At 38.4% G+C, this 12,093-nt stretch overlaps 1 protein-coding gene across 1 annotated transcript; it reads right to left on the reverse strand.

Annotated features, from left to right (window-relative positions):
• Positions 1-1,931: 1,931 nt before the first annotated feature.
• LOC147435968 (uncharacterized) lies at positions 1,932-11,614 on the reverse strand. Its single transcript, XM_086488867.1, has 3 exons — positions 11,198-11,614; positions 10,990-11,092; positions 1,932-2,620 (listed from the first exon to the last, which is right to left on the reverse strand). The coding sequence occupies exons 1-3, from the start codon at positions 11,377-11,379 to the stop codon at positions 2,186-2,188; spliced, it is 720 nt and encodes a 239-aa protein (XP_086344993.1). The 5' UTR covers positions 11,380-11,614; the 3' UTR covers positions 1,932-2,185.
• Between the last annotated feature and the right edge of the window lie 479 nt (positions 11,615-12,093).

Below are 12,093 nucleotides of genomic sequence, written 5' to 3' on the forward strand. Positions count from 1 at the left end.
TCTCTAAAGTATCATAAGAGATGATAAAATTTCATAGACTCGTGCATTAAGTCATATTCCAAAGATCAATGCTCTATCTTCAACCAAAATTAAGAGTGAGTAAGTGGCTTCTCTTTGCTGATGATAAACTTCAAACACTACTTCCATGCTAGTGAGGGAAAATTGTTGTGACGTAGAACGAGAGCGCTAGAGAGTCCCATACTATCCGTGCAAATCGCAGTTGCTCATGTATGTAGGTTTCAGAATCCCTAACAAGCCTAACTTTGAACACAGCTCGCAAGCTCAACAAATATCCAAAAGCATTTTTCCTATCTAACTTGAGAAAGGACACTCTTAATTTTTTTCAAATTTTTTCCTCACCAAAAATAATGTCCCCATTAATTTCTAATGTGAAAATTGACTATTATCTTATTTTTTTCACTTATTTGTGCTAAAATATACTCGATTTCTATCACTTTGTGGATTCTCTCGCCAAGACTTTGATTTTCACAAGATAAGGATCCCTCTAAAATTCGCTCAATTTTGTGTACGAAATGGAATATCTATTGGTTTTTACATTAGAATCTTTGTTTCTTAAAGACAAGCTTGATATCTAGCTTGAAGAAGTCTACTCTTCCACAACTCTGGACATTCAGACCTTTAACCAAACGTGCAAGAAAGGTTTACCTCAACCTAGACTATAGCCCACTAAAACATCTTTTAAATGGGAATAAAAGTATGAAAACCCAACAAAATTGCAAGAGAGTAGTTATAAACGCCTTCACAATTCTTAATTTTTGGTTTGCACCGTAATGAGGGGCCCCACTATGAAAAAAGATCAATATTTAATTGGTAACCGATAAATGGAAAGTTGAAAACCGGTGAAATTTCCTCGATTTTAGTGTAAAGACCATCAAGGCATTCAAATTTTTGACCTAAAAACTCAAAAACTTCTCGATGTGCCTTTTTTCTCTCAAGTTAGAAAATTTAACAAGTTTTTGGTAAGCCCTGTATCATGATAGCATTTTTGTTAGATTGGTTGGTTATGAGTGTGCATACCAGTTGGTGTAAAGCTTCCACTGCATGAGCCTTAAGGAAGCAAGGCTATGTTGGACATACATAATTTAGTCACAAGTAAAATCTTGATCATAGCTTGAAACATACGGGAAGCATACGCATATGCATACAAGTATGGAAGTATTTTATAAAGTATGTTTCAAAGGGACTGCTTCAAAATACGTGACCCCTAAATTCTAGACAATTTTCTCGATAAGTATGTTTCAAAGGGGCTGCTTCAAAATACGTGACCCCTAGATTCTATACAATTTTCTCGATAAATATGCTATCAACAAAGCCATTAATAGTTTGAACAATGTTGAAACTTACAAGCCTCAAGTTAACATTAAACATCCAATACTATCTTTCATTGCTCAAAAAGCTCTAGAGGCTAAAATTTTGAAATTCTTACGTTAGACTTTTCAAAATGACAAGAATGTTTGGGTCCAACATTCTCCAAAAATACCAAACGTATGCAAACTCAAACATATACGTATGTTTCAAACTATGATGTAGATATTGGGGTAATCTAGGTTTAATTATATAATGATTTGTGAAAATTTACAAAATGCCCCTCAAGTTTAAAAGTACCTTAATGTTTCATTTCGGATGAACTACCCTAATTTTTTCATATTCTTGTCATCTCTACAATAGAGATCTATCTTTAAGTGTCTTAAACAAAACTATTCACCTGCAACCAGCTCACAAATAGACGCTTCTACATCTAAAAGTAATAAATGAATTCATCTTCAGAGCCCGCAATACTAGCTAGAAGATTGTCTCTATCATCTTCTATCAAGGGAGAACAAATCTTCAAGTGAAGAGTTGCAAAAAGAAAGCATTTTGTAACAAGACTTGATTTTGAGGTGTTTTAGTAATAAATTTTGTTTTCTAAGAAGTTTTGGTCGTTTTAAAGTTAGTCCACTGTGTAGAAGGATGTGTGGATTGTTTTCGTCCGATAAAATTTTTTGATCCGGAAGGCACTTTCTGGGACATTTTTGAAGGTGTTAACATGGGATTTTGAAAAAGTGATGTATGAAGCGATTGAAGCATGCGTTATAAGGAACAACTTTGGTTCTTTGAGTCTTTAGAGATTTTGATGTTTTGATGCTCGTTGAGGGCCAAAGATTAAGAAAAAAAGTTGGATTTGCTATTTAAGGTATGCTTTCCACCAAAGCTTTGTGGTTTGTCGAAGATGAACAACTGCAACCTTTGCTTTTGCCTCTTCAGAGAACTTCAATGCAAAATAATCTTCTAACTCTTCAATCCATGCTTCGAGATCTTCACCAGTTTTCTCGATGCCATTAAACTCGTTAATCTTTGCCTTCTTGAAGACTTGCTGCAAAGCTGCCCTTTCAGAATCTTCATCTGCATCTTCTTCATCACGTTTCCTTCTTCGTCCTCTCCTTTCATTAGTTGCCGCTTCGCCGTCATTCCGCTCTCTTTCGTGTGGACGACCTCGACGTCCATCACCACCGTTCCCATCATCATCATCTCCATCATCACCACCATCACCACCGCCAGGTGCCCCAGCGCCCACACGTTGATTATTGTTTCCTGGTGGAATAGTATGGTTTCCGTCTTCCTGTTCACCATTAATTTCCACATAAATATCATTTTGAAGCGCATTGGTTCATTAGCTTACAAATTGGAATTGCCTTCTCATGTCAAAGTGCATCCTGTATTTCATGTGAGTTCATTGAAAAAGTATGTTCCTAACGTGCACCATGTTTTACAGGACAACTCTAAGTTGAAAGATGACGGAACATTGACAGTAGAACCAGACTTAGTGCTAGATAGGCGTGTCAAACATTTGAGAAATAGAGACATTGTGGAAGTTTTGGTTAAGTGGAAGAACTATCTAGTAGAGGATGCATCTTCGGTTGATCTTAGTGTTTTGCAAAGCGAATTTCCCTCCTTCCAACTCTGAGGACAGAGTTAATTTTGAAAAGGAGAGATTGTAACAAGACTTGATTTTGAGGTGTTTTAGTAATAAATTTTGTTTTCTAGAAAGTTTTGGTCGTTTTAAAGTTAGTCCACTGTGTAGAAGGATGTGTGGGTTGTTTTCGTCCGATAAAATTTTTTGATCCGGAAGGCACTTTCTGGGGCATTTTTGAAGGTGTTAACGTGGGATTTTGAAAAAGTGATGTATGAAGCGATTGAAGCCTGCGTTATAAGGAACAACTTTGGTTCTTTGAGTCTTTAGAGATTTTGATGTTTTGATGCTCGTTGAGGGCCAAAGATTAAGAAAAAAAATTGGATTTGCTGTTTTTGCATCATTTTTGTAGAAAATGCTGTTTTTCAGGTTGATTTTCAGCAAATCAGAGCAGGCTATGGAAATTTTCCATCACATAGTCGTCGAAGAGCGCAGCAAGGGCAACAAGATTATGTGAGACGGACTTGGGCTGTTTTGGCTCCGTTTGGGAGTTATGTTCAGTTGAAGACAACTGAAAACTTTGTGGACTCGGGAAAAAAAAAATTTAAAATTAAAAAAAAAACAAAAATCTAACCTCTACGGATCGCTTCGCGATCACGTTTTTACCTTGTTCTCGCTGGTATATTGGCGCGCAAGTCGAGTCGACCGAACGCCAAAAATAGAAAAGCGGCTATTTTGAGAGGTCGCAGGCTTTTGGAGGAAAAATCAGAATAGAAGGATGGGTGGTGCGTTTTGGGAGGATTCACCGATCTCTCTTCTGCGAGTGCGAGTGCGAGTGAGACGCTGCATGCAAGCGAATTGAAGCTCGGGGGTGGCCGGGAGGTCTAAGTTGAAAGATGACGGACCATTGACTGTAGAACCAGACTTAGTACTAGATAGGCGTTTTAAACATCTGAGAAATAGAGACATTGTGGAAGTTTCATAACCCACAGGTCCCAGGATCGAAACCTGGCTCTGATACCAATGTAATAGGACTAGTCTTTGAAGTTCTTAAAGTCGAAAAGAATGTAGCAGGACACTCATTCGTATAAGCTCTATTTAATAGACTATTCAACAATCTTTGAAATCGTGCTAATGAAAGATATGCCCTGCTACATTCTTTTCGACTTTAAGAACTTCAAAGACTAGTCCTATGGAGGTTCGAGCTCCGGACAACGGAGTGCGCCCATATATTTTGCTCCTCTGTTGTATCAAACACTATCAATACAAAGATTTCTTCCTCTGTTTTGCTGTCTATCTCTATTATTCGGTTCATGTGACAATTGGTATCAGAGCCAGGTTTCGATCCTGGGACCTGTGGGTTATCAGACAAACACTGAGTTTCCCCGAAGGAATTTTACAAATAATCAGAGAAGACCACCCAATAATTTTTCAAATCAGAATCAGAATTTCAATCGAAATCAGAGTACAAATCAGAATGCTGTAAACAACCGCAATCAAAATTTGGGTCAGAATGCTGTAAACAACCGCAATCAAAATTTGGGTCAGAATGATGCAAATTAGAATCAAAGAAGATGACAACCGCTGCGGTGGCAACATGATCCTGCTTTTCTAGAACGAGCAAGGAGATTTGGGTTATGTTTTCGTTGCGGTGAGCAAGGTCACAAGACGTTCGAATGCCCAAATAAGGAGATCGATCAGGCAGTTCTTGCACGAATGGAAGCCAATATGAATGCGATGGACACCACGATTGAGGAAGCGAGCGAGGAAGGTAAGTGCTCTGAAATTCCTATGAAATGTATGACAAACAAATATATCGAAGGACTGCATAAAGATCTGTATTATCAAGTAAAGGGTGCAGGGGCTACCGATTTTCTGGATGCTATTGCAAAGGCCGAAAATTATGAGAATAAGGTGAAGTATGAGAGCCGCATCCCTACTCCAAGCAGAATTATACCTACCGGGCATAGAATGCAGAATAGGCCTTTTCAGACAAACAAAATTTATTACTAAAACACCTCAAAATCAAGTCTTGTTACACATTTGAAGAGACAATTTGGGATTTGTTAGCCAAATATGAGAGGTATATTGGGAGTTTTCCTAAATTTTTGGGGTGTGTTGATAGTTTTTCAAAATACAAAAATTTTAATTGGGCGCTTATTAATAGCCCGTTTATTAATAGCCTACAAGGTTAAAAGTGATTCACATGTGGCAACTTTTTGAACGAGTTGAAATTCCCACAGCTACATGTGGGCAACAACCGTAGGTGCTACTACAATACCTACTAGGAATCTACCTTGACCTCACCGAGTCCAAACGTCTTGGTTGGGGTCCTCAAAAATTTCATCTATGACAACGTGGATAAGCGACGAGTGGCATACAAAGTTCTCTACTAATGTGGGTGCAAGAGTAGACACATTTACTTTGTACTATAGGTGGTATCAGGTGTGACAACTAATATACCCAGCTATTTGCTTCTTTGGAGTCTCCACTCACATGTTTGCATGGCCAACTAGGACTGGGAGCCTAGGAAAATTCCTTTGATTGACACAAAAATGCAACAAAATGTGGCTTTGGCATGTTACCAACCAAGATATGCACCATACTAATTCAATAGAAATGAATAGAAGATGGGTTTCTGGTGATGATAAGTTTTACTGATATTTTTTTCTAAAGGCACCAAGTTGCACTAAGCGCTATAAGATACATGAAAACCATAAGGAGCTAGTTTAGTTGGTTAAGCACTTGTCCTCCGTGACCCAGGTCAGGGGTTCAAGTGTGGCCAGGTGACCCTCATAGTGCTCATGAACGTTCATTGTATCATGGGAGCGAGAATGTTCGTGTTGCTACAAAGAAATAAAGCTATATGAAAACCATAAGGAAAAATATTTTATAAAATTTATTATATTTTTGTCTAAGAGCTTATCTCACTATTCTAATATGCTAAGATGTTTTTTTTAAAAGCATCCACCAATAAATCAAATTAAGCTCCTCGACATGTGTTTGATTGATGTGCAAGATAATTTTTGCAACATATTAGCAATATAAACTTACATTCAAGTCTTCATTAGGATCACATACTTGTGACGAGGCATGAGCGATCAAACCAAGAGAGCCTTTTCCACACAAACAAGAACTAATTTTGCGAGGTTAATTGACATTAATCAAGATTTTTACATGTTTTCTTTCCTATATGTTATGTGTGACCACTACAACTAGAGTAATATGCCATATTATTTACATAAAACGACTATTTTTTGATAGCTGAACTAGTCAGTAGAAACTCCTCAAATCAATCATATGCTAAGGTGTAGAGTCATGTAAGCATAAGGAATCTTGCTCACTCTAGAACGTGTTTTACAAAGGACTCGAGCGATAACTTCACTTTATCGAGCTAGTATCAAAGACGAGTAACACGTGGAGAAATCTAACAGTGGGTATGTTCGTGTTAAGGCATGCCTTATGTATGAAAGAACCACATATGAGGCAAGCATCATATGGCATTTGGCTACCTACACACAAATTATTAATTTCCATATGTAAACATTAGTACTAACTGGCTCATATGAGATGTCTCGATAAGTTTCTCCATATCAATCAATGATAAGAAAAAGCTTTGCATGTCTCAAGAACAAAGGACATAGGCATGGCCCACTGATGTGGAGCTTTAGGCATGGGTACCCACTTTAGCTCAGCATCATGCGCTTGTTTAGATATTTTGGTACTCTTCTAATAGAATCATGACATGAATTAAGAGTGCGCAATGCGTCTTCACATCACTTGGACTTTGAGCAACAATCCTACCTTGCTCTTCAAGAAGAGAAATGGGTTTAAGAAGTATGAGAGGAGGAAGTGGAAGACAAGAACTTACAACTTCAAAGTGGGTGGTATCCTTGGCCTAATGAAATATGCGTCAAGATTGATTCTCATTATGAGTAGGTTACAACATGCTTGCAGGATCTCCGACATGCTCCTAGCGATGCAAACATCCAATAATTGCATATAAGATGGTTGAAGCAAGAATTATTACAACACTATGGACATTAGTTTCTTTTGCGTTGTGATAATAAAGTGTGCATACCAGCCTTTTCCGCATACTCAAAGGGCCGGCCTGAGCTACGTGGCCATCGAAAGCATGGAGAGCTTGCAAGCCTTCTTCATCATCCCCACATACCACTTGCAAAACGTCACATGCCGGATGGTATCATTTTGATGTGCTTCATTTCAATTTTGTCGCGACCCATCATTGTACCCGTGTACACAGTTAGTGAGAGAAACAGAGAGGAAATTATTATCATAAGTACTATGTGTATGATTATGAAATGGCAACATAGATAAGGCTTTAGTTTTTGTGACTCGTAAGCAACATTCAATTAAATAGGCATTTGTGGTGGTGCATCAAAAGAAGAACACCACTATTACCACATCCAATACTTCTTGAATCAGCAAGCCTACCCTCATCGTTGTTTCTTCTTTAATGGACAATATGTTAGAGAAGTCTAATGATAAAGACGAGAAGAAAAGATGAGATCTATTACTGTAATGCACTTGATTGTGTCATCAAGCAATGTACTAAGCTAGAGGCTAAAGAGGCTCGAAAAAAGAAGGCAAAATTATAACCATTGTAAATGCTTCTTCAAATGCAGTTTGACAATTTTTGTGCAACATGCTAAATGGGCTTTGAGTGCATGTTGCTTCTTTAGAAGGGCAATAGGTTAGAAAAGTCCAGTCATAAAGACAGATGCCATTATTGTAATGCAATTAATCATGTCATCATGCAATGTCCTAAGCTCAAGACTAAAGAGTCCTAAAAAATAAGTCAGACACAACCATTGCACATGCTTCTTCAAAAGGAGATTTGACAAATTTTGTGTAAGATCCTAAATGGGCTTTGAGTGGGCAATCTATATGACCCATCCATTGCACATATTGCATAATGTATGGATCATGTTACATGTATCATAGTTTGATAGTAGTGCAACTAAGCACATTACATCTCATTGTGATTTTTTCATTTTCTTGATACTGCCTCTAAACAAGAAACTAACATATGTACTAGCAATGTCTCTTATCCAATTAAGGGATTTAGAAAGATTGCACTTGTTGCAACATGTGACAATCCGTGTCACATGAAAACACAATTCATTTTCTCGGAACGAAATGCTCAAGACATTTTCGAAACAACTTGAAATAGAGAAACGAAACATGTTTCTTAGATTCCAAAGAAAATTTGCATATGATGTGTAACATATATTTAAACAACTTGCGACCTCTATACAGAATGTATCCACCTACTAGATTCCTAGATATTATCTCTCCTAAACCTTCTAAAAACATGTGTTTTGTATTGTGTTTCATCTTAGAATTTTCAACACAAAACGAAACCAAATGCCTCCAAACGTTTCTTGTTACAGTGAGAGTTCCTTCATGTATGTGTCATATGCAACATGTGTAGTCTCCACTTTGCAAGCTACTTCTATGCAAAACATCGTCATGCACAATTTGGTTATCTAGATTTTGTCACTTTGTATTACTGCATCTTTAAAAAATGAATATGATTTCTTCGTTTCCATCTTGAGACACCATTGAAACATGTATGTGAAGGCTGTTTTTTGGAAACAATGTAGCCTTCTAAGTTTCCTAAGGATGAATCTACATTGCGGGCTACTCAAAATTGCAGCTTGTCAATAGTCACATTTGTGGCTTGAGGCATACTCCATCTTTTGAGAATCATTTGTATTTTGTTAATTGCATTGATGATCACTCCAAGCGTGCATGTTAATATTTGGTTAAGAAAACAACCAACAAGTGAAAGGATAAACGTGAAAAAGGTTCCGCGTGGAAATACATTAGTGCTCTTTAAACTGAGATTTTCCAATGTTTTCGAGCACAAAAAATCTTTTTTGAGATGGAAGTAGGGTCTAAACGAAGGTCCTATATGTAAGAGTGCACTAAGCATGGAAATATAGTCCAAAGACTACTCCTAGTCTAAGAGATGCACATGTGGAAAGGGGCCCTTATTATAAAAATGTCACTTTAAGATAAGGGATTGGTTCGGTGGAGCTTATATGCGCTTTTTCTAACCATGTTTTGAGAACAAAGGATGTGTACTATCATGCTCTCTCCCACTCATCACATAAGGACCTTACAATCCAAGACAACTTTACAAGGATCCAAATCAAGAAAATTAACAAGAACCATACCCCGCCCTCACGTACATGTGCTCACAAATTGTGGCGCAGTACACTATGGCTTGCATGTTGAAAAGAGCACAAATTAATGATGACCATGGTATCTGCTATGAGAAGTATACGTTTACTCTGGATTGCAGCTCTAGTGATTCAGAGTAGAGTGTTTATATCTCATCCATCTTTCCCATTCTAATCAACTTTGTCTTTACTCTATATACAAAAAACATGTTATACCTTATGTCCTTTTTTCATAAAGGGTGCATCATGCTACATATCATTTGTGTTAAGCATATCATGTGCATGAGGCTACCTTGATGCCTTCTTGGATCATTCCACAAATACTTCTCTTGTGGATAACTTCTCAGAGAAAATGATAAGCCCCATCTCCCTCTATTCTCGAGCTTCCAAAGGGGTAAGGGGAGAAAGCGAGTGACAATATACAAGTAAGAATGCAAATCACAAAGAGATGAGAGACATCCAACATGTCAAGCTACTAAATCTAGGTGACTAAATGAAAATTTTCGTAGGATCGCACATAAGGAGACTAGGTTTCCCTCATGTGTATGCACCCATCATGGACGTGGACAATGTGATTAGTGTCAGGGTTGAGCCTAGCTTATTTGCATTCCATAAAAAAATATCCCATTTCATAGGTGCCTGGACAACAAAACCCATTTGATAAACATGCACTCCCATGTGTTAAATTTGACAAAGAATTTTTACTATTTGGTATACTTTCAATTGACAATTCAGGATGTCAGTGGTACAATCCTCATTTTCTCTTCTCATCGTGAAAGGTCCTCTTATATCCATCCTAACCCTTCAATTTGTATGAGATTACTATTAAAGTTTAGTGTATGATTAGTCGTAATTCACTCTAATCCATATGCTTAATTAAATCCACTATTTGGCTAATTATCTTCACTATGGTAAGGCCCATCCCTAATCATTTGACACTTTCTTAAACATTGGACATGTTCTAATTGGCTTAAGACTTGAGTCACTACCATTGCTTATGCTAACTACACACGAATAAGTAGCGCAGATGGAAGCTAGCTGCGATATGTATTATGTGATTTCCTTTGTGGTTTCGGCAATCACACACACACACACACAAACATGTGACATGCATATGTGGTTCCATACTCAAATATGGCAAGCTGTCTATGAGTAAGAAAACTTAAACCTTAGATGGGCATTTCATATGTGCAGAAGTAGTAAATATGCCAATGCATTTGGGCTAGCTCGCCCCAATGGTATGATACATATGTGGAAGTGCCACTTGTCTATGCACAAAATGTATATCACACCTATCACTGATGGATTGGCTCACCATGTCACGGATGGATTCTTCTAGACACATTTCTTGCCATGCCGTGTGGCACATATGAAAACTATAAGTGCTTGTATATATGTTGATGCTCAAATATCGCAAGCCCTATTCATAATATGGCTACGCATGTATGTGTCACTAGCCATAAATACCACGCGATCACAGATTGCAGGCCATATGTGCAAGAGGCCATATGCACACACTTGGAAAGTCAATGTTTTGGCTTGCCATTAGTGCATGTAACTTCTTGAAAGGGGCACAATACATCTTCCTGTGCGTAAAGTCAATGGTTAAAAAAAGGCTTGGCATGTCTAAAGCATCAAATTAAAAGAGCTAGGGTAAGGGTCAAAAGAGCATTATGCATGGGCCGCCGCTCGAGCTGCTCAGCATTAATTATATTACGCTTGTCTACATAATTTTGACGCCATGAAATGAATTACCACTGTCTCCAGACACATAAATTAACTTCACCTGCGTTTCGGGCCGCATTGGTCCTAGCTTGCAGTTCAGGAAGAGAAACAGGTTCAAGGAAGTATGAGAGGAGGAGGACTTACAGCTTCAAAGTCGGTGGTATCCTTAGCCTCATGAAATATGGGTCGAGATCGGTCCTCATTATGAGTAGCGTCGCAGTATGCTTGCAGGATCTCAGACATGCTCCTAACCATGCAGACAGCCAATAATTGCACATAAAGTGGGTATTATTACAACACAAATGGGCAGCAGTTACTTTAATTTGGTGTTGTGATAATCAAGTCTGCATACCGGCCTCCCGCATACTCAAAGAGCCTGCCTGAGCTGGAGAAGACAATGAGGGCTACGTCGGCATCGCAGAGGATGGAGAGCTCGCGAGCCTTCTTCACCAACCCCACATGCCGCTTGCAGAAGGTCACCTGCCTGCTGGTACTGTTCTCGATGCGCTTCATCTCGATCTTGCCGCGGCCCATCGCACAAAGAGAGAGAGAGAGAGAGAGAGAGAGAGAAAGAGAGAGAGAGAGTATTGCAGTGAGAGAGCGAGAGAGAAAGCTAGAGCCCGAGAATTATCGGAAGTACTGTGTGTATGATTTTGGAATGGCAACATAGGCTAGATAAGGCTTTACTTTCTGTGAGCGGAGTCTTTACAGAGCTCAGAGCTCAGAAGAGAAAGCAAGCAGATGTATTTCGCTCAATCCGTCCGGACAAGAAGCGTCTAGTGGGCGGCCCGGTTTCATTTGCCCCCCTGGACAATGTGATTTTGGGATTGCGCAAAAACATAAATCCCGATAGGTAGTGGAAGTGGGTTTCCTTCTAGACCTTCGAGCCTTGAAAGTTGAAGCCTTTGTAGACCCCTGTCACACAAGTGAAAATTTCACTTGTGAGCCCTGCTTGAAAAAAACTTTTTGGCCTGCCCAAAGGGCTAAGGCCTTAGTGATGTGTTCCCTTTTTCTTAGTGTTTTAGTGTTTTCTTAGTGAAAGAGGAGAGGTTGTTTTTAAAAAATGTAGATTTATTTGATTGGTTGGTTGGTAGACACTCATTAGATTTGATTGGTAAATAAGCAAGTGGACATTCATTGTTTTAGAAGCTTGTCATGAAAATGATGAAACATTGTGGTTTGGAGCTAAAAATAGCAAAAGAGTTTTAAAATTTTTGTAGGCTAAAATAAATTTTAGCTGTTAGATCA

The sequence above is a fragment of the Adiantum capillus-veneris genome, chromosome 18 (genome assembly GCF_014529385.1).
Source record: "Adiantum capillus-veneris isolate H3 chromosome 18, ASM1452938v2, whole genome shotgun sequence".
Lineage (NCBI taxonomy): Eukaryota > Viridiplantae > Streptophyta > Polypodiopsida > Polypodiales > Pteridaceae > Adiantum > Adiantum capillus-veneris.